This window comes from Trachypithecus francoisi, unplaced genomic scaffold (assembly GCF_009764315.1).
Source record: "Trachypithecus francoisi isolate TF-2019V2 unplaced genomic scaffold, Tfra_2.0 Lachesis_group12, whole genome shotgun sequence".
Lineage (NCBI taxonomy): Eukaryota > Metazoa > Chordata > Mammalia > Primates > Cercopithecidae > Trachypithecus > Trachypithecus francoisi.
In genome coordinates this window covers 104,777,950-104,802,383 of record NW_022681457.1, presented here as the reverse complement: position 1 = coordinate 104,802,383, position 24,434 = coordinate 104,777,950, and the positions used below count along the sequence as shown (strand labels likewise).

The following is a 24,434-nucleotide window of genomic DNA, read 5'->3' as shown; positions in this document are numbered from 1 at the left end:
TGCCATACGAATTCTCTTACCCGCCCAGCATAGACAGTCGTAGAAGCCAGAAGAGCTGGCAGAGTCTAGAAATCGGCTGCCCCCACTCTCACTGCGTACCAGAAGAAAGTGGACCCTCTTTCTCACTTCCTAAGAATACCCCCACGAGGTGACAGCATATCCTGTCAGCCCATGGCAAGGGACCTCCCCTACAAAGCCCTATTGACCAGAAGAGTCCCATTGCCTGGATTCCATCCACCAGGAAAGCCTGCCAGAGCGTATGAAGCTCCAAGTTCCCAAAGGTTTGCAGGATCAGAGGTAAGCAAAGGAGAAGGGCTTCCCCAGGGCAGGGAAGATGGAGGAGGGAGAGATTAACTTTTGTGGGAGAGTGACCCACTTTTCTTCATCTGAACCAAAGGAAGCGGGTTAAACAACTGAAATCCCCCCAACGCCTGTCAACAGCAGAATGGAGAGACCTGTGGCGGGAGAGTCATGTCAACAAACCACAGTGACACACGAGGACATGGATGAATCCCACAAGCATAGAACGAAACATAAAGCCAGACACAAAAGAGCACAGCATGTGAGAGAGACTCCATTGCCACAACGTTCCACAACAGTCAAGCTCATGTGTGATTTCACAAGTCAGGGCAGCAGTTCCCCACAGCTATACATGCTGATTAGAGGGGGTTACTAGAGGTCTTCCTTCAGGGGGTGCTGCTGATGTTGTCTGTTTGGTGTTGGTTACATGGGTGTGTTCACATTGCAATAATTCATCCTGCTGTTCACTAAGGTTTGTGCATTTTCTTGGATGTATGTTACATTTCCATGCATTTGAATGATAACAATGAGGATGATGATGATGGTTTAATTTCTTTTTGTAGTGCCTGTAATCCTAGCACTTTGGGAGGCTGAGGCAGGAGGATCACTTGAGGCCAGGAGTTTGAGACCACCCTGGGCAACATAGCCAGACCTTATCTCTATAAAAAATAAAAATTAGCCAGGCAGGGTGGCTTGCACCTGCAGTCCCAGCTACTCAGGAGGCTGAAGCAGGAGGATCCCTGGAGCCCAGGAGTTCGAGGCTTAGTGAGCTGTGATTGCACCACAGCACCCCAGCCTGGGTGACAGCTGAGACCCTGTCTCTTAAAAAATTAGGTTCAAACTTCAGCAGGAAGTCCTTTGGACACCCTTCCGGATTATCAGATATCCCTCCAGATTATGAACAACCAAGGTCATGTAGTAGAAAGAAAGCCCCAGCTTTGATATCAGAAAGCTCTGTCTTTGGCTTCTAGCTTAATAACTGTGTTACTTTGATCCGAGTGCTTCATCTCTCTGAGCATCAGTTTCCCATCTGGAAAATGGCACCAGTGATGCATCTCCTTTAGGCTTGTTGTCATGATTACAGGTAGCATGATTGTCACATGGTAAGTGGCCAATCATAGGAGGAAAAAGTCTAGGGTTCAAACTCAGGCAAGGGGCAGGGCAAACTGCCCTCTTTCTGCACCTCAAGCCCAGAGTCTTGTTTCAGAATAACACAAAGCTGGTCACATGCAATGGGGGGATTCCCAGGCCAGTGGTCACGAGAAGGCACTTTCAAAATCATTTGAAATCCCCATGCCCAGCAGCTTCCAGACGGTCATTGCTGGAAGGTTCTTTCCTGTGTTTAGACCCAGCCCAGCCCCCTGCTGCTTCATAAAGGTCACATCTGGTGGGAGGCCGCAGAGTCTGGGCATCCAGAAGGAGGCCTGGGGGTCAGACAGACCTGACATGGATCCTGACTCCTGCTCTGTTTTGTCATCTGTTACACGGGGCAGGGAAAACTGATACTATCCAGCTAGTTGGATTGTCATGAGGATTCCTAGACGTAGGGCATGCATGGCACTTGGTAATGTGCTTCGTGCCGAAGAAACACTCAATAATGGTAGTGGGTGGTGGTGTCATTAGTATTAGCTCATGGGAGGCAAACAGCACAGTTCCAGGAAGCCCCACAGGAGCCCAGCCCATGATTCCATTCCACAAACATTCCTGAGCACCTCCCCTGTGCCAGCCCTAGCCAGACTCAGCACACTGTGCAGGGAGCAGAGATGAAGGAGCAAGGCAAGGCCCTGCCCACCAGGAACTTACAGTGTCCTCAGAGTGACCAGATGCTTTTCCAACTGACTGAGACCTGGGCAGTGCAGACAGTTTGTGGCCTGTCTGGTGGGTGCAGGTGAGAGGCTCACACTGATTTGCATGGAAGTGGGTTGCCCTGCCTGAGGAGTTGGAATGGAGGGCTGACTGTGGACAGCAAGATAATCGTCTAGTGGGTTTGGCCTGAGTCCTGCAGCAAGAACCCTGTAGAACCTCCTGGCACCCCTCTGGTCACCAAGAGGGGCTATGCAAGGCACAGGTGATAGAGTGTCACTGTGGTGTGGGATGGGACTGGGGGCACGCACCTTTTCTGTGTAGAGCATGGTATGGCTCTGACACTGGAAGGCAAGGCAACTTTCCTGGCACCTCAATAGTCTCCAGCTTTGAGGGAATCTAAGGTCAGCACCCTGGGGTAGGCCCAATCTCTGTGGGTGCCAAGGCTTCCGTGAGTAGCTGTGAGTGGATGTCAACACTGGGAGCAGGGGAGCAGAGTAGAAGGATACGAGCAGCTGGGGCTCCTGAGACGCTTCTGGAGATGCTCAGCTGACATGGCAAGGCATTATTTTGGGAGGGCCGATGGGCTGACTTATGTGGGTGGGACAGAGCCATTTCTCCCTGTTAATATGATCCCACAGGGGCTCACAGCCTCATGAGATGTGGCACAAGGGTTAGCCTGGAAGGGTCCACCATCCTCTCCATAGGAAATAATAGCACTTGGGCACACACAGAACCTTCTATCTTTCTCGCTCCTCGAAGCACATTTTATATTTTGGGCACTGTTTTTTCCAAGTGCAGATGAGGTTGGTGGGGCTCTGCAGGGTCTACTTCCTGTCTCTATGAATTTGACTAAGTACCTCACATAAGTGAAATCATACAGCATTTCTCCTTTTCTACCTGGCTTCTTTCATTTAGCACAGTGTTCGCAAAGTTCATCTGTGTTGTAGCATACGTCAGAATTTCCTTCATTTTTCAGGCTGAGTCATATCATCTGTTTTTAAAAACAGCTTTATCAGCCAGGCGTGGTGGCTCACACCTGTAATCCCAGCACTTTGGGAGGCTGAGGCAGGTGGATCACAAGGTCAAGAGATTGCGACCATCCTGGCCAACTTGGTGAAACCCCATCTCTACTAAAAATACAAAAATTAACTGGGTGTGATGGTGCACACCTGTAGTCCCAGCTATTCGGGAGGCTGAGGTAGGTCAATCTCTTGAACCTGGGAGACTGAGGTTGCAGTGAGTTGAGATTGCGCCACTGCACTCCAGCCTGGGCAACAACAGCAAAACTCTGTCTCAAAAAAAAACCCAAACAAACAAACAAACAAACAGCTTTATTGATATATTCACTCAAGTGTATAATTCAATGTTATTGGTTTTGTTTGTTTTTTGATTTTTGGGTTTTGGGTTTTGGATTTTTTTTTTTTTTTTTTTTTTTTGCAGATTCACAGTTTCACAACCATCACCACAATCTAATTTTAGAATTTTTTTCTTTTTCTTTTTTTTGAGACAGCATCTCACTCTGTCACCCAGGCTGCCGTACAGTGGTGCAGTCTCGGGTCACTGCAGCCTCAACCTCCTGGGCTCAAGCAATCCTCCCATCTCAGCTTCCCAAGTAGCTGGTACTACAGGCATGCACCACCACACCCAGCTAATTTTTGTATTTTTTGTAGAGATGGGGTTTTGCCATGTTTCCCAGGCCAGTCTTGAGCTCCTGGGCTCAGGCAATTCATCTGCCTCGACCTCCCAAAGTGCTGAGATTATAGGTGTGAGCCAACACACCAGGCCTAGAACATTTTTGATATCCCAAAAAGAAGGGTCTCTAACCAAGGACTGACCAGAACCCATTCTTCTCACCTTAAGTCTAATCTTTCCCCCCAAGAGGCCCACAGTCAGGAGCGATATGGTATTGTCATGGGCAGCACCACAGCCCATGTGTCCCCCACTCCAAATCGATGTGTTCAAGTCCTAACCCCCAATACTTCAGAATGTGACTGTATTTGGAGATAGGGCCTTTGAAGAGGTGATTAAGTTAAAATGAAGTTACTAGCGTGGGCCCTAATCCAATATAACTGGGGTCCTTATGAGAAGAAAAGATCAGGACATAGACAGGCACACAGAAAAGATCACGTGAAGACACAGGGAGAAAGTGGCCATCAACAAGCTTGGAGAGAAGCCTCAGAAGGAACCAGCCCCAATGACACCTTCCTCTCAGACATCCGGCCTTCAGAACTGTGAGAAAATAAATTTTTATTGTGTAAGCCACCCAGTTTGTGGGACTTTGTTATGGCGGTGCTGGAAAACTAATACAGGTGTTAAGAGAGGCCAGAGAAAATAATGAATATGCGGTAGACTTCCTGGAGGAGGTGAGCAGCCGGTAGGTCATTGCTCTCTTTCTTCTGTCTGCTCCCCTCTGGCTGGACCCCAGGTATGCACACACGATCCCTGCAGGACAGAGACCTGCTCAGAGGGACTGGCCTGGTCCTCAGGGAGCTGCCTATAGTCGGATCTTACCTGGTTCATGGGGCTGAGACACATGGCTTGCCAGCTTGCTGCCTCAGTTTCCACCTCCATAAAACAACTCCATAACACATAAAATGACATTTGATGCGTCCCTCTCCAGAGTTAACAGCTTAATGATTAGGAAATATTTGGTGAAATGGTCATTATCTAAATATTTTTGTTATAAATGTAGAAACTGTTTCTTATAAAAAACTTTTTTTGGTAGATTCACAGTTTTGCAACCATCACCACAATCTAATTTTAGAACTTTTTTCTTTTTTTTTTTTTGAGACAGGATCTATTGAGGCACAATTTATATAAAATAAAATACATCCATTTGAAGTTTCATGGATTTTTACAAATATATGACATTTGTCAAGCATTTGCATGATAGTGACAGAAACAGACCAGTGACAATTACGGGTCCACTTCAGTCACTGTAGGTGAGTTTTGCCCTCTCCAGAATCTTAAATAGATGGAATCACACAATTTGTAGGATTTTGTATCTGGCTTCTTTTATTTAGCCTAATGCTTTTGAGGTTCATTCGTGTTGCTGCGTGAATTTTAATGCTGAGTGGTATTTTGTTGGATGGAGGCATCGTAGTTTGTTTTTCCTTTCTTCCGTTGATGGACACTTGGTTGTTTGTAATTCTGGGCTACTATGAATATGAGGCTGTTATAAACACTTGTAAGTAAGTCTTTGTATGAACACATGCTTTTTTTTTTTCCTTTTGGGTAAATGCCAACGAGTAAAATGACTGGGTGTTATATGGTAAGTGCATGTTTAACTTTATAAGAAATTGCCCAACTATTTTCCAAAGTGGCTGTACCATTTTACATTTCCCACCAAAAGTGTAGGTAAGTTTCCATTGCTTTACGCCCTCGCTAAATTTTGATTTGGTCAGTCTTTTTAAATTGTAAGCATTCTAACAGGTGCACAGCAGAGTCTCATGTTTTTAATTTTTATTTATCTGATGACTAATGATGCTATGTGCTAATTTGCCAATCTGTATACCTTCTTTGGTGAAGTGTCTGTTGAAATCTGTTGCTCATTTTTTATTGGGTTGTTTATTTTCTTATTAATGAGTATTGACAGTGGTTTTCTATATCTTGAATACAAGTCCTTTATTGGATATGTGCTTTGCAAATATTTTCTTCCATTCTGCGATTTGTCTTCCCATTACCTTTTTTTTTTTTTTTTTTGAGACAGGGTCTCACTCTGTCACCCAGGCTGGAGTTCACTGGTGTTATCTCGGCTCACTGCAACCTCCACCTCCACCTCCTGGGTTCAAGCGATTCTCTAGTGCCTCATATTCTCAAGTAGCTGGGACTATAGGCGCATGCCACCATGCCCAGCTAAATTTTTTGTATTTTTAGTAGAGACAGGTTTTTGCCTTGTTGGCTAGGCTAATCTCAAACTCCTGGGCTCAAGTGAGCCTCCTGCCTCGGCCTCCCAAAGTGCTGAGACTGCAGACATGAGCCACTGTGTCCAGCCTCCACTATCTTAACAGGATGTCTGAAAGAGCAGGAGTTAAATTTTCTTTCTTTCTTTTTTTTTTTTTTTTTTGAAATGAAGTCTCCCTCTTGTCCCCCAGGCTGGAGTGCAATGGTGCGATCTCGGCTCACTGCAACCTCCACCTCTTGGGTTCAAGCGATTCTCCTGCTTCAGCTTCTCGAGTAGCTGGGATTACAGGCACCGGCCACCATACCTGGCTAATTTTTGTATTTAGTAGAGATGGGGTTTCACCATGTTGGCCAGGCTCGTCTTGAACTGCTGACCTCAGGTGATCCGCTCACCTTGGCCTCCCAAAGTGCTGAAATTACAGGCGTGAGCCACGGTGCCTGGCCAGAAGGTAAATTTTCATGAGGTCCCCTTTACTGATTTTTTTTTTCTTATGCATTGTGCTTTTGGTGTTGTATTAAGAAATCTGCCTAATCCAAGGTCACAACAATTTTCTCCTTGGTTTTCTTCTAGAAATTTTATAAGCTTAGGTTTTATATCTAGGTCTATGATCCATTTTGTAAATATTCGTTTTTTTAAATTGTGGCAAATACAGCATAAAATTTACCATCTTAACCATTTTTTAGTGTACTGTTTAGTGGCGTTAACATTCACATTGTTGTGGAACCATCACCACCAGCCATCCATAACACTCTTTTAATCTTGCAAAACTGAAACTCCGTACACTTTAAATACTGACTCTCCACTCTCCCCTTCTCTCAGCCCCTGGCAACCACCATTCTACTTCATGTCTCTGTGAATTTGACTAAGTACCTCGTGTAAGTAAAATCATACAGTATTTGTCCTTTTCCGACCAGTTTATTTCACTTAACACAATGTCCTCAAAATTCATCTGTATGGTAGCATACGTCAGAATTTCCTTCCTTTTTAAGGTTGAATAATATATTCCACTTTTTAAAACAGTTTTATTGACTGCGCATGGTGGCTCACACCTGTAATCCCAGCACTTTGGAAGGCCGAGGCAGGCAGGAGGATTGCTTGAGCCCAGAAGTTAGACACCAGCCTAGGCAACATAGCAAGACCCTATCTCTACCAAAAAAAAAAACAAAAAAACAAAAAACAAACTTTATTGAGATATTAATATACCATACCATTCATTCATTTCAAGTGTATAATTCAATGGGCTTTTTTTGTGTGTGTATATCCATAGTTTTGCAACCATTTACAACCATTTGCAAGTATTCTAATTTTAGAACACTTTTGATACCACCAAAAGAAACTCTACCCATCAGTAGTCATTCCCCAATCCCTGTCACCACACACTCCCTTCTCTCAGCCCCTGAAACCATCATCTACTTCCTGTTTCTGCAGCTTTGTCTACTATGGACATTTCACAGAGCAAAATCATGTGATAATGTGACTTTTGTGACTGGTTTCTTTCACTTAACATAGTGCTTTCAAGGTTTGGCCATATTATAACATGTATCACTACTCTATTCCTTTTAATGATTGAAGAATATTTCCTTGTATAGATATACCATATTCATCAACCAAATGTCCATGGATGTTTGTCTTTTTCCATTTTTTGGTTATAATCAATAATGCTGCTATGAACATTAGTGTACAGTTTTTGTGTGTGGATGCGAAAATGTTAAAAATGCAAAGTGTTAAAATAGAGACATTTCTCTTGGTATTGTATTAGTCCGTTTTCATGTTGCTGATGAAGACATTCCCAAGATGGGGTAATTTGTACAGGAAAAAAGTTTATTGGACTTACAGTTCCACATGGCTGGAGAGGTCTCACAATATGGCGGAAGGCAAGGAGGAGCAAGTCACATCTTATGTGGATGGCAGCAGGCAAAGAAAGAGCTGGTGCAGGCAAACTCCCGTTTTTTTAAAGCCATCAGCTCTCATAAGACTTATTCACTATCACGAGAACAGCATGGGAAAGATCTGCCCCCATGATTCCGTCATCTCCAACTGGGTCCCTCCCACAACACGTGGGAATTAAGGGAGCTACAAGATGAGATTTGGGTGGGGACACAGAGCCAAACCATATTAGGTATATGCCTACGAGTGGAATTACTGCGTCTTAGGGTAACTCCATGTTTAATGCTTTGAAGAACTGCCAAGCTGTTTTCCACAGTGCCTTCACCATTTTACATTCCCATCAGCAATGTACGAGGGTTCCGGTTTCTCCGCCTCCTCACTAACTCTTGGTATCATCTGTCTTTTTGATCACAGCCATCCTAGTGGGTGTGAAGTGGTATCACATATGGTTTTCGTTTGCATTTCCCTAATGACTAATGATGCTGAGCATCATTTCACATGCTTGTTGGTCATAAGGTTATCTTCTTTGGAGAAATGTCTTTAAATGTTTTTCCTATTTTAAAGATTGGGTTGTAATCTTTTTATTGCTAAGTTATAAGAGCTCTTTAGATATTCTAGATACAAGTTCCTTATCAGACATATGGTTTTCAAATATTTTCTCTCATTCTGTTTTTTTAAAAATTTTATTGATGGTACAGTTTTCAGCATACGTATTTTTCATTTTGATAAAGTTCAAATTATCTTTTTTGTGTCGCTTGCACTTTTGATGTACTAAGAAACCGTCGCTAACTCAGTGTCGCAAAGACTTAGTCCTATATTTTCTTCTAAAAGTTTATTGTTTTTTTCTTTTCTTTTCTTTTCTTTTTTTTTTTTTTTTTTTTGAGACAGAGTCTTGCTCTGTTGCCCAGGCTGGAGTGCAGTGGTACAGTCTTGGCTCACTGCAACCTCCTCCTCCCAGGTTCAGGTGATCCTCCTGCCTCAGCTTCCTGAGTAGCTGGGGTTACAGGTGCCTACCACCGTGCCTGTAGAAATGGGGTTTTGCCATGTTGGCCAGGCTGGTCTCGAACTCCTGACCTCTGGTGATCAGCCCACCTCAGCCTCCCAAAGAGTTGGGATTACAGGTGTGAGCTACCGCACTGAGCCTAAAAGTTTATTGTTTTTCTTTGTTTTGAGATAGAATCTCACTCTGCTGCCCAGGCTGGAGTGCAGTGGCACCATCACAGCTCAAAGCAGCCTCGACTTTCTGGGTTCAAGCCATCCTCCCACCTCAGCCTCCTGAATAGCTGGGACTACAGACATGTGCCAATATGCCCATGCCCAGCTCATTCTTTTTTTTTTTTTTTGGCAGAGATGAGGTCTCACTATGTTGCCCAGGCTTGTAAAAGGTTTATAGTTTACGTTTAGGTCTCTGATCCATTTTGAGTTAACTTTTGTATATGGTATAAGGAAGGGGTTCAACTTCATTCTTTTGTATGTGGTGTAAGGAAGGGGTTCAACTTCATTCTTTTGCATATGGGTATCCAGTTATCTCAACAATGTTTGTTGAAAAGACCGTTTTTCCCTATTGAATTGTCTTAGCACCCTTGCACTATGATGAGTTTTGGTTAATTTTTGTATATGGTTAGAGGTATGAATTGAAATTCTTATTTCTTTTCTGTCTTTCTCTCCCTTCCTTCCTCCCCTGATCCCTGTTCTGTTTCCCTCTTTCCTTCTCATCCTCTTTCTTCTTTCTCTCCCTCCCTCTGTTTCTTTCTGTCTTTCTCCCTCTTTCTCTCTCTTTTTTCTTTCTCTTCCCCCTCCTCTCTCCCTTTCTTTCTATTTCTCTCTCTTTCTGTTGATAGTCAGTTGGCCTAGCAACATGGTTGAAAATTCTGTTATTTCTCCATGAACTTCCCTTTGCATCCTTGTCAAAAATAAATTTTCCACATGTGTAAGTCTGATTCTCAATCATCTATTCTGTTCCACTGACCTATTTGTCTTTATATCAATATCATATTATCTCAATTACAGTAACTTTTTTTAAGGCAGAGTCTCCCTCTGTCACCCAGGTTGGAATGCAAGGTACAACCATAGCTCACTGCAGCCTTGACCTCCCAGACTCAAGCAATTCTCCTGCCTCAGCCCACCGGGTAGCTGGGATTACAAGTGTGTGCCACGAAGCCATGCTAATTTATTTTGTTTGTTTGTGAAGACAGGGTCTTGCTATGTTGTCCAGGCTGGTCTTGAACTCCTGGGCTCAAGCAGTTCTCCCACCTTGGCCTCCCAAAGTGCTGGGATTACAGGTGTGAGTTGCCGCACCTGGCCCACTTTATAAGTCTTAAAATCAGGTAGTGTAAGTCCTGCAATACTATTAATCTTTTTATAGTTGATTTGGCTATTCTAGATCCCTTGAATTTCCATATGAATTTTGGGATCAGTTTGTCAATTTCTATGAGAAAAGTCTATTAGGATTTTGATTGAGAGTGCACTGACTATAGAGCAAATAAGAATTGACGTTGTAACATTACTGGGCCTTCTGATTCATAAGCATGACATATCCCTTGATTTACTTTGGTTTTCCTTGATTTCTCTGAGCATCATTTTATAGTTTTTAATGCACGAGTATCCATTTTTTGGTCAATTTTATCCCTAAATATTTCATATTATTGGATATTATTGTAAAGGTATTTTTAAAAAGTTTCAGTGTCCAATTACTCATTGCTAGTATGTAGAAGTACAATTATTACAACTACTTCATATTTTCGTCTTATATTCTGCAACCTTACTAAATTCGGTTGTTAGTTCCAGTAGCTTTTTTGTAGCTTCTACAGGATTTTTTATATGGACTATTATGTTGATGCCAATAGACACCAACTCTCTTCTTCCTTTCCAATCTGAAGGCCTTTCATTTCTTTTCTTGGCTGTTGCACTAACTGAAATCACCAGTACAATATAGAATAGAAGTGATGAGAGTGGACATTCTTCCTAATCTTCGGGAGAAAAGCATTCAGTCTTGCACCATTCAACCTGGTGTTAGCCATAGGTTTCTTGTAGATGCCCTTTATCTTTTTTTCTTTTTCTTTTTTTTTTGAGACGTCGCCCAGGCTGGAGTGTAGTGGCACAACCTCGGCTCACTTCAACCTCCGCCTCCCGGGTTCAAACACTTTCCCTGCCTCAGTCTCCTGAGAAGCTGGGATTACAGGCCTGTGCCACCACACCCAGCTGATTTTTGTATTTTTAGTAGAGAGCAGACCATGTTGGACAGGCTGGTCTTGAACTCCCGACCTAAGGTGATCCACCAGCCTCGGCCTCTGAAAGTGCTGGGATTACAGGCATGAGCCACTGCACCCGGCCGTAGATGTCCTTTCTCAAGTTGGGGAAGTTCCATTCTGTCTCAGTTTGTGGACAGTTTTTTCAATCAGGAATGGATGCTGGATTTTGTCAAATGGCATTTGTTTTGTTTTCTTGAATTTGTTGAGATGACCATGTGGCTTTCCTTCTTTAGTCTGTTAGTATGGTATATTTACATTGACTGACTTTTAATGCAAAACCAATCTTTCATTCCTGGGATAAATCCCACTAGGTCATGGTATATTTTCTTGTTTACCAGCATTTGCCTGTCTGCCAATATTTTGTTAAGAATTTTTTTTATCTATGTTGATGAGGAATCGTCGTCTTGTAGTTTTCATTTCTTGTAATGTCTTTATCTGGTTTCGGTATTAGAATATTGCTGGCTTAGTAGAATGAATTGGGAAGCACTTTCTTTATCTAAATTTTCTGGAAGAATTGTGTATAATTGGTGTTATGGGCTCAATTGTTTTCTCCTCCCCTAAATGTGTAATTTGAAGCTGTAACCCTGGTACCTCAGAATATGGATGTATTTGGAGATAGTGCCTTTAAAGATGTGATTAAGTGGAATCAAGGGTGGGCCCTAATCCAGCATGACTTGTGTCCTTATAAGATGAGTAAATTTAGACACACAAAGAGACATGAGGGATGTGCATGCACAGAGGAAAGGCCACTTGAGGCCACAGGACGAAGGTGGCATCTTCAAGCCACAGAGAGGGGCCTCAGAATGAAATCAGGCTGCCAGCATCTTGATTTTGGACTTCCAGACTCCAGAACTGGGAGAGAATAAATTTCTGTTATTGAAGTCCCTCCATTTGTGATATTTTGTCACGGCAGCCCTAGCAAACTAATACAATTGGTGTTTCTTCTTGCTTAAGTATTTGGTCAAGTTCACCAGTGAAGCCATCTGGACCTGGAGTTTGTTTGTGGGAAGGTTTTAAACTACGCATTCAGTGGCTTTCATAGATACACAGCTATTTCCAGTTGAGTGACTTTGTGTCTTTTGAGGAAATTGACCATTTTATTGTAGTTGTTGAATGTATTCTTACACTCATTTTAATACCAAAAATTACAAATAAAAAAATAAAAACCACCAGCTATTCCACTGTCTCAAGATGTCCATTACTAATGCTTTTACACTGCATCCTTCTAGAAAATTTTTATATCTGTGTACACCAACTCCTTTTTAAAAATGCTATTACCTTGTAGTACAGGGTGTATTTTTTGTATCATAAATATTATTTGAAAACATGATTATGGATGGATGACTAATAATTTGCTTAACGAACCCCTAATTTAAGTTGCTTCTAATGGGGTGGGGGGAGCATCAAGAAAACACCCCTTCAGTGTCCCTCTTCTGTCTCTAGGAGCAACCCAAGTTGGCATTTGGTTTGCAGTCCCAGAAGTGGAATTACTGGGTCAACCAGTTTATTATTGACTCGCTATTGAGCACCCTGAGCTTAGTAGGGGGAGGGTGGAAGGAAAGGGAAGAGCCTGTCCTCTTCCTCAAGGATCAAGCCTCTCTGAAGACCAGCCCAACCAGCATGTCCAGTGGGAATTCCAGTTGAGAAAGTAGCAGTGATGCTGCTCAGAGGCTCTCAGGGGTCCCTGACCCCAGCCTTGGCCTCCTCGACTTGTGTCAGAGTGGCTCTAGCTATCTGCAGGTTGGAGGCTGTATCTTCAGGATTTGGACATACTGGGCCTTATTTCTCGATTCTTCCTTCTTTGGAATGTGGTGACATCATTAAGTGGTGTTTGTGAAACTAGGGGCAAAGATAGAAGCCAAACTTTATGCAGACAAGTGAAGGCAGACGCTAGTCTTGTTCTCCAATCACTCCCAGTCTGATGAAGCAGATGCAGCCTTGTCCCAAGGGGGAAGCCCTAGGCTTTTGGAAAAAACAAAGGCCCCTTCCTTCCAGGATCCCCAGTCTGAAGGAAGTGTCAAGATTCATAAGCCAAAATAGAAAACATATACAGTTAGCAACACCTGTATATGTTTTGGAATGCATCACCAAATGCAAATAAACACCCTCCCATGCAAGGACCTGTGATTGGATGCAGTGGGTTTTTTCCCGGATAACTTCCTGGAAAGGAGACAGACCTGGATCCACAGAGAGGAAGCTGGGCAGAGGAAGGGTGGGGGCTGGGCGAGGGAGATGACATGTGGACTGTGGTTTGGTATAGCCAGAAGAGGAGGCTGGCAAAGCTAAGGGCAGGAAGGGAAGCCCCAGGGGTCTCTTCTGCCCCTGTTGGCAGGTTCGAGGACACTGAGACAGATGGGGCAACTTGAAGGTGAGGGGATTATTTGCAGGGTCAACTTCCAAGAGTCCTCTTCTTCTGCCTCCCTTGCTGTCTCCTCCCAGCATCTCAATTCTCCCCAAGGCTGGGGTCAGCCCCTACTTTGCTGTTTTTTGTAGACATGGGGTCTCACTATGTTTTCCAGGCTGGTCTCAAACTCCTGGCCTCAAGCAATCCTTCCGTGTTGGCCTCCCACAGTGCTGGGATTGCAGGTGTGAGTGACTACGCTGTGCCTAGGCCTCTACTTTGTAACAATCAGATCTTTAACTGGGCACCTACACCTGCCCCCACTCACCACATGACACCCAACTTGTATGAACATCATCCTCATTCGGTGAGGCCTTGTTACGTGCACTTACAGCTGAGATCTCAGAGACCAGGGAAGGGAGTTCTCCTACCAAGACCTCACAGCAGGGAAGTGGGGTGCTGGCATGGGATCTTTTATCAGTGCGACTGCTCAAACCCCCAGGCTCAGCCCAGGTGACCCAGCCCTGAGAGGGGCTCCCAGAGCTCACACCCCCTTGGATTCTCTCCAGCCCCATCTTTCTCATACACACCACCCCCCCTTCAAAAAAGGCAAACGGTGCTGACAAGGCCCAGGCCCCACAGGCTCTCCATCAGATAATTGTGCCCCCTATGAGGGCAAATTTGGCAATGTCACAACCCTGCTAACTTGGTTTACGTAGAATCTCCAATGTTGTCCTCCATATCTGATTGGGTTTCTCGTCCTCCATGGCCCCCAGGTGATGTCTGAACAACCCACCTGCCTTCAGCAGGAATCCTGGTGGATCAGTTTAGCTGGAGTCTCCCAACCCCCCACGACCCCTGATGTTTCTTCTGGTTAACTTTTCATCCTCAGACCCCACCCTGCTCCTTGGCTATGAATTCCCGCTTTTTCTTATTGTATCTGCCGTTGAGTCCAGTCTCTCTTCCCCACTGTGGAACCCACTGCCATGGCCCTACACCTGTCTCCATGGCCCCTTTGAACAAAGCCTGCCTTACTGTGCTTCAACAAGTGTCACTGAGTGATGTTTCATCTTTAACATCTTTCAGATGGGGAAAGAGAAGCCTTTGGGCTAATTTCCTTTCGGATGCATGGGGAAGGCCGATTCTCCTATCTGGTATGTAAACCCCCAAGTCAGGCAGGCCAGAGCACCCAGGGGTGGGGACTGTACCAACTGGCTGTGGGCAGGGCTGTGGGGGTGGGAGGAGGAGTTGGAGCCTCCTTTTTCTAGGGCATGTGTCACCTGCCTCCTGCCCAGGGGCATTGCCCCGGCACTCCCCTGCCAGTGTGCGTGGCAGCCTGAAGCTGGAGCCTGCTCCCCGCAGCCTCTGGAGCGTATCTCAGACCTTTCAAGACCTATGTTGCTGGCCCCCCAGAACCCGGAACATGGCAGATGGGGCGCAGGCCAACCCCAAAGCGTTCAAAAAGAAGGTGCTGGATAGATGCTCCTCTGGGTGGAGGGACCCACGCTTCCAAGCCTCCTGTCCTTCAGGAACCCCCAGGTAGGTGCCTGCTACCCTGAGATGGAATCCCCCAGCGGGGGCAGGGACAGGGTGAGGGACTGGTTCCCAGAATTCCTTTCTCCCGAGAGTCTGCGTGGCGGGCTGAGATGGTCACCACTTTTCCAGCACTAAATGAGGATCATTTAGTCAACCCTCACGTGGCATTCATGTGGCCCAGGGAGAGTGAGGCCACAACCCTCATGTGGCCCAGGGAGGCTGAGGCCACACATTTTGGAAGCAGTGCTGGGACCAGAATCCAGGGACCTAGGACTCCTGGCTTTGGGTTCAAGACCCAGCTGCTAAGCTGGGTCACATGACTTCCTTCCAGGACTCCCTAGTGTGTGCATGGGAGGTCCGGCCTGAGACAGTGGGCTTCCTGTCCTGGAGGCTGATGTGTAGAGGGGGTTCCTGCCAGAGTGGGGGGCAAGGAGGTGCTCATGCCTCCTGGCTCTGCCATCTGGGGTGTGCTCCTCCAGGAGGGGCTGGGCAGGTGCTGATGACAGCACTAGGAGCAGCAACTAGGACATCCAGGGACATCATTGATGATACCTGTCATGAGGCTCAGGAAGGGAGCAGCAGGTCCAGCACTGCCAGGGGTGAAGGGGATGGACTCAAGCTCCGGGTTTTGTCCTCCCTCAGGTCTAGCCTGGGTATGAAGAAGCTCTTCGCCGTGGCCATCCTTGCCAGCAGTGGTGAGTAAAGACTCCAGGGGGCTCCTCCTTCTCTCCCCCTCCTGGCCTGTCTCCCAGGACCTTGGGCACCTGAGTTATGGTTCCACTGACCAGCCTAAGTTCCTTCCTATCTCTGGGCCTTTGCTTCCTGGCTCAGCCCAGCAGGCTGCACCCAATTCTGGGGTTGTTTACCCCTCCAGCCACCTGTAAACAGGCTTTTATGAGCCCCAGGGGGCAGGGCGCAGGGCTGAGCAAGCATCATAAATGCTGGTGTTGGCTGGGCATTTGTGTACCTGAGTGTGTATTAGTGTGTGTCCATCAGACAGGAGTTAATGATTTTGTGTGCAGACAGGCGCAGGTATCTATGTGTGTGTAGGTGTGCCTGAGCACTTGATGATGTCTATGTGTACAACATGCATCTATAAAGTATGTGACACTGTAGGCACCTGAGTGCAAACCCGTTTGTGTCTTCGTGTAAGCGTGTGTTAATTGGGGTGTGTGTCTCCAGAGTGGATACTATGTCTCTGGAAGCAGGCAGGGATTCCAGACTCTGGGATTCCCCTGAGCCACCAGTTTCTGAAACTGTTGACTTTTCCCTCTCCCAGTACCTTTCCTCTTTCAGGCTGGGGAGCAGGGTGGGGACATGGAGAAAGCAGCAGGAAGGGTGCTGAGCTAGGCCCCTCACGCTGACTGCAGCTGGAATGGCTGGGGTGGGGGAAGCAGGCAGAGCTGCGCTGCGCTGTGGTTAGCTTCCCAGCTCCAGAGCACACAAACCCAGGGCAGTCTGGGCTCTGCCCCTTCCAGCCTGTGGGACCTGGGCAAGCCTGCACCTTTCTGAGCCTTCGTTTCCTCACCCATAAAATGGTGATAGATTGGGTCTCCTCCTGGTGCGTGTAGGGCAGCTTCCCCCAGGTTAAGGACCGTAGGTGCCAGACTGGGCATGTGGACCCAGTGCTGCATCCAGGAGGATGTGCAGAGGCAGCGCAGGTGATTCAGAGAGCCACTGCACGGGCACAGACCGCAAGACCAAGAGAAGCAGTGGCAAGGGGAGAATGTGTCCTGGGGTGGGCTGGCCTGGCAGGTGCCATGAAGCTGATTTCGCTGGTGCAGGGAGTGTCCTTGCACTATTTCTCCCTCTGTATGTGTGTGGGGAGAGCGTTTTCCTTCTTCCTACCCCCAGCCAGTATCAGCCTGTACTACAAAGGCTTTTGTGTTTCTTCATTAACGACCAGAGCACCGAATTGTCTCTGGATTGATCCTGAGATGCACCAGCCCCGGGATCATGGTGGGGACTCTGAGGCCCCCAGGAGGGCACAGGCAGGAGGCAGAGGCCAGGAAGGGACCCAGAATCAATCCCCTGAGCTTGCCAACAGCATGTGGCCTTTGCAAAGCCTCCTCCAGCGTACCAGGCGCTTGGGCATCCCCCTTGAGAAGTGTGTACAGCCAAGTGGCAGAGGGTGTGGGTGCAAAACCCTCACTGCCTGGGTCCACATTCTGTCTCCACTGCTTTCTGACAATCGGACCTAGGGCAAGTTACGAAATGCACTGGGCCTCAGTCTTCTTATTGACATAGCGGGATAACAAGAGCGTGCCTAGGGTTGCAGTGCACACTCAATGGGTTCATGCACGGAAGGGGCTTGGGACAGTACCTGGCACGGAGCAAGCCCCCAGCAAGGATGACCTGCATTGTTTCCTTGGGGCTGCAGGGCTTACTGCTGGGATATGGGTGCACACCATGCATGGTACCTTGTAGATTTCTTTCCTCCTGGTCAGCTGCCCACCCTTCTTGCCCCAGCTTCCTCTCCTGCTTTCTCCTTCCTTCTCCCACCTACCCTAGGTATTGAGAGGATGGTCAGTCCAGACTCTCAGGATGAGAGAGGATGGGAGCAGCCAGCCATGGGGCAGGGGCTCAGAGCACCCCCTGGTTCTCTTGCAGTTCTGTCCACAGCCCACAGCAGCCTGCTCAACCTAAGGGCCATGGTGGAGGCCGTCACAGGGAGGAACGCCATCCTGTCCTTCGTCGGTTACGGTTGCTACTGTGGGCTGGGGGGCCGTGGCCAGCCCAAGGATGAGGTGGACTGGTAGGTACCAGACCTGGGCTCCTGTCAGGGGCCAAATGAGGACAGCTGAAGGTCAGACTGAACTTGCCTTCCATCCCTGAGATGGGGAGACCTTCTTTCCCCAAAGGATCCAGCTTCTTTGATGAGTTGGTGACCAGAGCCTGGTCTTTGACTATGTTCTTTCCAAACTGTCTTGGGCGCTTTCTGTTGTCCATCTCCAAGGTCATGGGCTTGGAAGTGTTTCAGCCCCTCCTCTCTCTAGGAAGGGACCTTTGAGTATGGTAGAGCAGTCATACAGCTGACACCCCACAAAGGCAAGGACTGTGACCCCTGCCCGCCTCAGGCTGGAGGCTCTGGAAGACAGGACCGTGCCTCCTCCCTCAGACTGGGAGCTCCCAGCAGCCATGGCTTGTCTTCTCCTCCTATCTCCCCAACAGCAGCCAGCACCACGTTTGTATCACAGAAAGCTTAATAAATGCACGTTGGCTAGCTGACTTCACTCCCCCAGAGGTGAGGGACAGCCACACTGCCTGTGCTTCTTGTCCCCCATCCTACTAGTCCCTGTTGACAACTCCAGACCTTTGTCCCTCCCTGGCCATGAGGCACTGCCAGGGATAGCCTCTGCCTACAGTCGACGCTCCTCCAACCTTGATGTAAACCCAGGCAGGCCTCTGACCCCTCCCACAGCTGCAGCTGGGGCTCTGGGGGAAAGCTGGGAGCCCTGTGGATAGAACAAAGACACAGGGGAGAATGTGTCCTGGGGTGGGCAGGCCTGGCAGGTGTCACAAAGCTGAAGCTGTGAGGATCGGAACCTGGGGTACCGGTCCCAGCTCTGCTTAGCTGTGTGACCTCGGACAAGTAACTGTCCCTCTCTGGGCTTCAGTTAGAACGTTTGACCTGTGAGAGACTGGAAGAGATGATCAGAGGTTTCTGCTGGTGGGAGATAGGCCAGCCCAGCCTTGCCTGTCCACTCACCTCTGCCGCTCCCTAGGTGCTGCCACGCCCACGACTGCTGCTACCAGGAACTCTTTGACCAGGGCTGTCACCCCTATGTGGACCACTATGATCACACCATCGAGAACAACACTGAGATAGTCTGCAGTGAGTTCCTCCCCTGTCACCTGGGCCCCTGGAGAAGGGAGTGGCTGGTTCCACCAGGCTGTGCTGGGATGGTGGACAGGCTTGCCATATTAAATAAAGGCTGCCGGCTGGGTGCAGAGGCTCACGCCTGTAATCCCAGCATTTTGGGAGGCTGAGGTGAGTGGATCACTTGAGGTCAGGAGTTCGAGACCAGCCTGGCTAACATGATGAAAACTCGTCTCTACTGAAAACACAAAAATTAGCTGGGCGTGGTGGCGCACGCCTGTAATCACAGCTGCTGGAGAGGCTGAGACACGAGAATCACTTCGAACCTGGGAGGCAGAGGTTGCAGTGAGCCAAGATTGCATGCCACTACACTCCCGCCTGGGCAACAGAGTGAGACTCTGTCTCAAAAAAGAGAAAAAAGAAAGAAATGCAGGCTGCCTAGTGAAATCCATTTCTTAGCTATACAATAAAAATGTTTTAATATTAAATACATCCTAAATATTGCATGGGACATATTGATACTCAAAACTGAATGCTAGTATAAAATTAATTAATATTTATAGAAACTGAAGTGTTTAGGACATACTTCTACTAATACATGTACTTTTTTTTTTTTTTTTTTGAGAAGGAGTCTCGCTATGTCACCAGGCTGGAGTGCAGTGGCGCCATCTCGGCTCACTGCAACCTCTGCCTCCCAGGTTCAAGTGATTCTCCTGCCTCAGCCTCCCAAGTAGCTGGGACTACAGGTGCACGCCACCATGCCCAGCTAATTTTTGTACTTTTAGGAGAGACAGGGTTTCACCACGTTGGCTAGGATGGTCTTGATTTCTTGACCTCGTGATCCACCCGCCTTGGCTTCCCAAAGTACTGGGATTACAGGTGTGAGCCACCGTGTCCAGCCAAATGTACTATTTACCTGAAATTTTAATTAATTAATTAAGACAGGGTCTTGCTCTGTTGCCCAGGCTGGAGTACAATGGTGCCATCGTAGCTCACTGCAGCCTTGGCCTCCAGGGCTAAAATGATCCTCCTGTCTCAGTCTCCCGAGTAGCTGGGATTACAGGCAAGTGCCACCACGCACAGTTGATTTTTGTATTTTTTGTGGAGATGGGGTCTCACTATGTTGCCCAGGCTGGTCTTGAACTCCTGGCCTCCAGCAATTCCCCCACCTCTGCCTTCCAAAGAGTCCGCTGGGATTATGGATATGAGCCACCAGCCAGCCCAGCCTGAAATTGAAATTTAACCAGGCATCCTGTGTTTTGATTTTGGTTTTGCTTTTTTTGCTAAATCTAAATCTGACCAGCCTAGCTGTGGCTCCAGAACATCTCCCTGAGGTGCTCTGAGGCTCCAGTCCTGGAATTGGCATCCCAGTTCTCCTGTCTCCCAAATTCTGAGTGATTCTGATTCAGTGGGTGTGGGTGGGGCGCAGGAACTTGGCTTTCAGCCAGCTCCCCAGATGGTTCTGAGGCTGCAGCTCTGCAGGGAGGCTCTGAGGCATGCTGGCCTGGGAGTCGGCGGACCTGGGTTTGAACTCTGGTTCTGTCGCCATCTCCTAGCTCCATGTAGCCCTGGGCAGGTCCTTCCCTGCCTGGCCTCAGTTTCCTCACTCATAGGTCCATTGAGGGGTTTGGATCAGAGCGGACTCTTTCTCTTCTGGTTCTGTCACTCGGACCCCACCAGCAGAGGTGGCTCCATCCCAGGATGCCCAGTGTTTCTAGGGATCCAAGGTATTAGCACCTGGCCTGGTGTGTTCCCTCATTTACCATGAACTTGCTGTGGCTATTTGCCAACTGAGACATGGAGGTAAGCGCAAGTGGCATCCAAGTAGCAGTGCCCAGTTTTCCCTGCCCTGCCCCACTCTGTGCTCCTCTCTGAGGCAGGACTACCCCCTGGACCAGCCTGTGAGCAGCCACTGGGCCCTCTTTGCCCCCATGTCTTCACCTGGTACTACCAGTTGTTGCTTATTAATAGCTCACAAGCAATGCTGGCTTTGCAAAGACATTCAAGTCTCCTGTCATCTGGGAAGGAGTCTAGTGGAGACTGGGGTGCAATTTGGGACCCCTTGGGAGCCCAGATCTCTGTGGTCCTCATGTTCTGCTGTTCAAACATGAGGTGGACGGGCTGGCCTGAGATAGCAGATGCCCCCCATTAAAGCAGCTGGAGGAGATTCTCCCCCGCCCCACCACCCACCAGGGGTAACGGACTAATTTAAAGCAGTGACTTTCATGCTGGGTTTGGGGGATCCCTGGGACCACTGGAGCCAGAGGCCTTGAGAGGTGATAGCCACACAGTTCCTGAGAGCTTCAGCTGGTACTTCAGTGCATTTTATCATTAAGCAACTTCTTCTGGGGCTGTCTGATGCACCAGCCTTCTTTATGCAGTTTCGTTTAAGAGACAGGATTTTGTTGGTAGAAAGTATGAAAAGTTTGCAGACCGATCAAGCTAGTTGGAGGTTCTCGAAGGGTCATCCCTGAACCAGCAACAGCAGCAGCTGCAGCACCCAGGAAATTGTTAGAAATGCCAATTATCAGGCCCCACCCAGACCTACTGAATCTGACACTTAGGGGTGAGGTCCAGCAGTCTTTGTTGGAACAAGCCCTCCAGCTGATTCTATTGTGCACCTGAGGATGATTCCTGAAATCTACTAATTATAACAACAGCACAGGGACAAATAACAGTAGCATTTGCCCTGGAGTAGGCATGTGCCGGGCTCTTAGGCATTGACTAAGCTTTTGACAAGTGTTTTTCCCACTCATTTCTTACCAATAACTCCACCTTTTTTTTTTTTCTTAAAGACAAAGTTTGGCTCTTGTTGCCCAGGCTGGAGTGCAGTGGCATAATCTCGGCTCACTGCAACCTCGGCCTCCAGGGTTCAAGCGATTCTCCTGCCTCAGCTTCCCTCAGCTGGGATTACAGGTGTCCACCACCATGCCTGGCTAATTTTTGTATTTTTAGTAGAAATAGGGTTTCACCATGTTGGCCAGGCTGGTCTCGAACTCCTGACCTCAGGCGATCCACCTGCCTCAGCCTCCCAAAGTGCTGGTATCATAGGCATGAGCCAGTACGCCCGGCAATAACTCCCTTTTCAGTGGGCTTTCTTTGAATCTGTGATTGAAGGGAAGAGGTCTGGGATGGCAGGAAGTAACGGGCCTGGGGGGTGTGGGAGGTGCTTTAGTTCTGTGGGTGACTTAGGTAAACCCATCCCCCTTTCTGGGGCTCAGTTTCCCCAGTTATGCAATAACTGTGTTGGGCTTCAGTGGTTCCCTAATTGTACTATGCACCAGAGTCACCTAGAGAGCTTGTTACAACAGACTGCTGGGCTCCAGCCCACAGCCGCTGACCTTGCAGGTGGAGGGTGGAGCCCGTGAGTGGTGCTGGTCCTGCCACTTGGGGAACACATTCCAGGGACCACTGGGGTCTCCAAGCCTGTGCGCTCCCCTCCCCAGCAGTGATCCAGGGGGAGCCACTGCCCCTTTCATCCACAGCCTTTGCCGCCCCCATCCCCCATAGGTGACCTCAACAAGACAGAGTGTGACAAGCAGACATGCGTGTGTGACAAGACTGTGGTTCTGTGCCTCATGAACCACACGTACCGAGAGGAGTACCGCGGCTTCCTCAATGTCTACTGCCAGGGCCCCACGCCCAACTGCAGCATCTATGAACCACCCCCTGAGGAGGTCACCTAGAGTCACCGATCCCCGGCGCCCCCCACCCCTCCCTAGAGCCTCTGAGGTCTGAGAGAGAAGAGCGGGCGGAGGGGACCGGATGAGGAGCAGGGAGGGTAGGAGCCAGGCTGGGAGCCCAAGGGTTGCTGGCTGCCTCCTCCCTGGAGCTCTCCAGTGAGGGCTCAGCCCCCAGAGGACTCAGGAAGGCCTGGGTCCTGACTCCCCCAGCCCAGCCCAGCCCCAGGCATGGGTGCATCCTGCTGCTGGTTCTGGACTGGGTGGGAGGCATGGAGCTTGTACGAGTCTCTCCTGAGGGTGGCTGGGAAGACCCGAGAGAGAGGAGGAGGGGCCTTTGAGTGGGGCCTCTGTTGTTGGCGCCAGTTTGACACCCCGGAGCCTTTGAGAGTCTGAGCTGCCAGCCCAGGTCCAGAGCCGGGTGTATCCTCGGGCCAAGATCACAGGAAGGCAGATTGCTGGTCACGAAACCTGGGTTCCGGGAGCCCCTCAGCTGATCCCACAGGATGGCCCGGGGGGGTGGCTACTTTGGGCTTGAGGCTCTGTAGCGCCCCACTCACAGAGCAGGTGCCCCACCCCAGCCCTCACTGAGGTGGCCATGAGTCCAGTTCAGACCCTAGGGGACGTGCAGTGCTGAGTGTCCCAGCCCCGAACTCCAGCCTCAGAGCAGGCTCCTGGGCACTGACAGAGCCACACACCCAGGTACACCTCACAGGCTAATATGGGGACACATGAAAATATGGCCTCCAAAACCTGCAAGTCTTCTCTGTGCCCCCCACTTACCCATGCATGTCACCCCAACCCTGCCCCACCACACCACATGGGTCTGAGGAGCGCCCCTACCCCCACCCTCCGGGTCCCTGACAGACACTGCCCTCCTGGCCTGCACCTGGAATAGCAGCCAGAACAGTGGAGGGGGACCCACACTCTGCCCGGGCTGTGGGCAGGCGTCACAAGTCCCATTGGTGGGGAAGAGGTTGAGGGCTGAGACCCACCTCAGTGAAGAGGGAAACGTAAGCAGGGAGAGTACCAAGGCGGGAGACTGCCTGGAAATTTCTAGAAGAGGGTCAAGGTAGGAGGCTACATGGAAGCTTCTAGAAGGCAGTAAGGAACAGGGTGGTGAAGGAAAGGGGAGAAGATGGGAGCATGGAGAGAAGAGGTTTGTGACAGTCACCAGCAGGGAGGGGCCTCCAGGCAGCACAGAGGAGCTGGGGGGCAGGACCTTATGGGGTTGGGTTCCGGTGTGGGGTGTGGAGCTGGGGCTGAAGTAGAGGGGACGGCCTTGCGGCCCCCAGCACTGCTGTTTCTCCAGGTGCACCGTAACCTCCTCCTTACCTGCCCGAGCCTCAACTCAGGGTCAGCGGCCTCCATGGAGCCAGCCCCACCTGCCCAAGGACCACTGACGCCATCCTCCGCCTGGACTCAACAGCCGCCAGCAAGTTCACGTGGCAGTGCCCCTGGGGCACCATTGTCACTGGGGAGGGAGAGCCAGGAAGGGTAGAGAAGGAGGCAAAAGGGGCACGTATGAAAAAGAGGACAGGAAGCCTCACCAGAGGCGGTTTCCAGAGCCCCAGTCTTGGAGACAAGGACACTGCCACCAAACGCCACAGTCAGTAGGGGAGGGGCCCATGTCCCCCACCCCCCCACGCTACACCGCTGCCTCCTGCTGGCCATGGTCCTCTGGCTGGGAGGAATGTGGGTTCCCAGCTGTACCCCTCCCCCCGGCACACACACCCTCCCCTGTCCCTCGGAAAGTCTAGGCCAGGATCTGGGGATGGGATTCTGCTGCCCAGGGGTCCTGCCCACCCTCACTCACCCCAGATGCTTCAGATGCTGCAGGTCCCAGAGAATCTCCACAGGACTTGGCTTCCCCTGCTCAAATGAATAAAGGCCTCCTACCTCAACTCCC

General features: G+C 48.9%; 1 protein-coding gene across 6 annotated transcripts; it reads left to right on the top strand.

Annotated features, from left to right (window-relative positions):
• Window positions 1–24,434, top strand: PLA2G2F (phospholipase A2 group IIF). Of its 6 annotated transcripts, XM_033228017.1 has the most exons (7): window positions 1–297; window positions 14,576–14,643; window positions 14,903–15,028; window positions 15,668–15,720; window positions 17,636–17,780; window positions 18,751–18,860; window positions 23,821–24,434. In XM_033228017.1, exons 3-7 carry the CDS (start codon window positions 14,913–14,915, stop codon window positions 24,024–24,026), a joined length of 630 nt encoding a protein of 209 aa, XP_033083908.1. In that variant the 5' UTR covers window positions 1–297; window positions 14,576–14,643; window positions 14,903–14,912; the 3' UTR covers window positions 24,027–24,434. The 6 variants fall into 6 exon arrangements, with proteins under 6 accessions (XP_033083908.1, XP_033083912.1, XP_033083911.1 ...); XM_033228021.1 differs by lacking the exons at window positions 1–297; window positions 14,576–14,643 and adding an exon at window positions 20,459–20,572 and having other exon boundaries at window positions 14,760–15,028; window positions 23,838–23,978; XM_033228018.1 differs by lacking the exons at window positions 1–297; window positions 14,576–14,643 and adding an exon at window positions 22,356–22,577 and having other exon boundaries at window positions 14,762–15,028; window positions 23,838–23,974.

Coding starts and splice junctions, on each gene's coding strand:
- PLA2G2F (XM_033228017.1), top strand. CDS start 14,913: ATGGCAGATGGGGCGCAGGCCAACCCCAAAGCGTTCAAAAAGAAGGTG. Junction 15,029..15,667: donor TGTCCTTCAGGAACCCCCAG/GTAGGTGCCTGC, acceptor GTCCTCCCTCAG/GTCTAGCCTGGGTATGAAGA. Junction 17,781..18,750: donor CCCAAGGATGAGGTGGACTG/GTAGGTACCAGA, acceptor GCCGCTCCCTAG/GTGCTGCCACGCCCACGACT.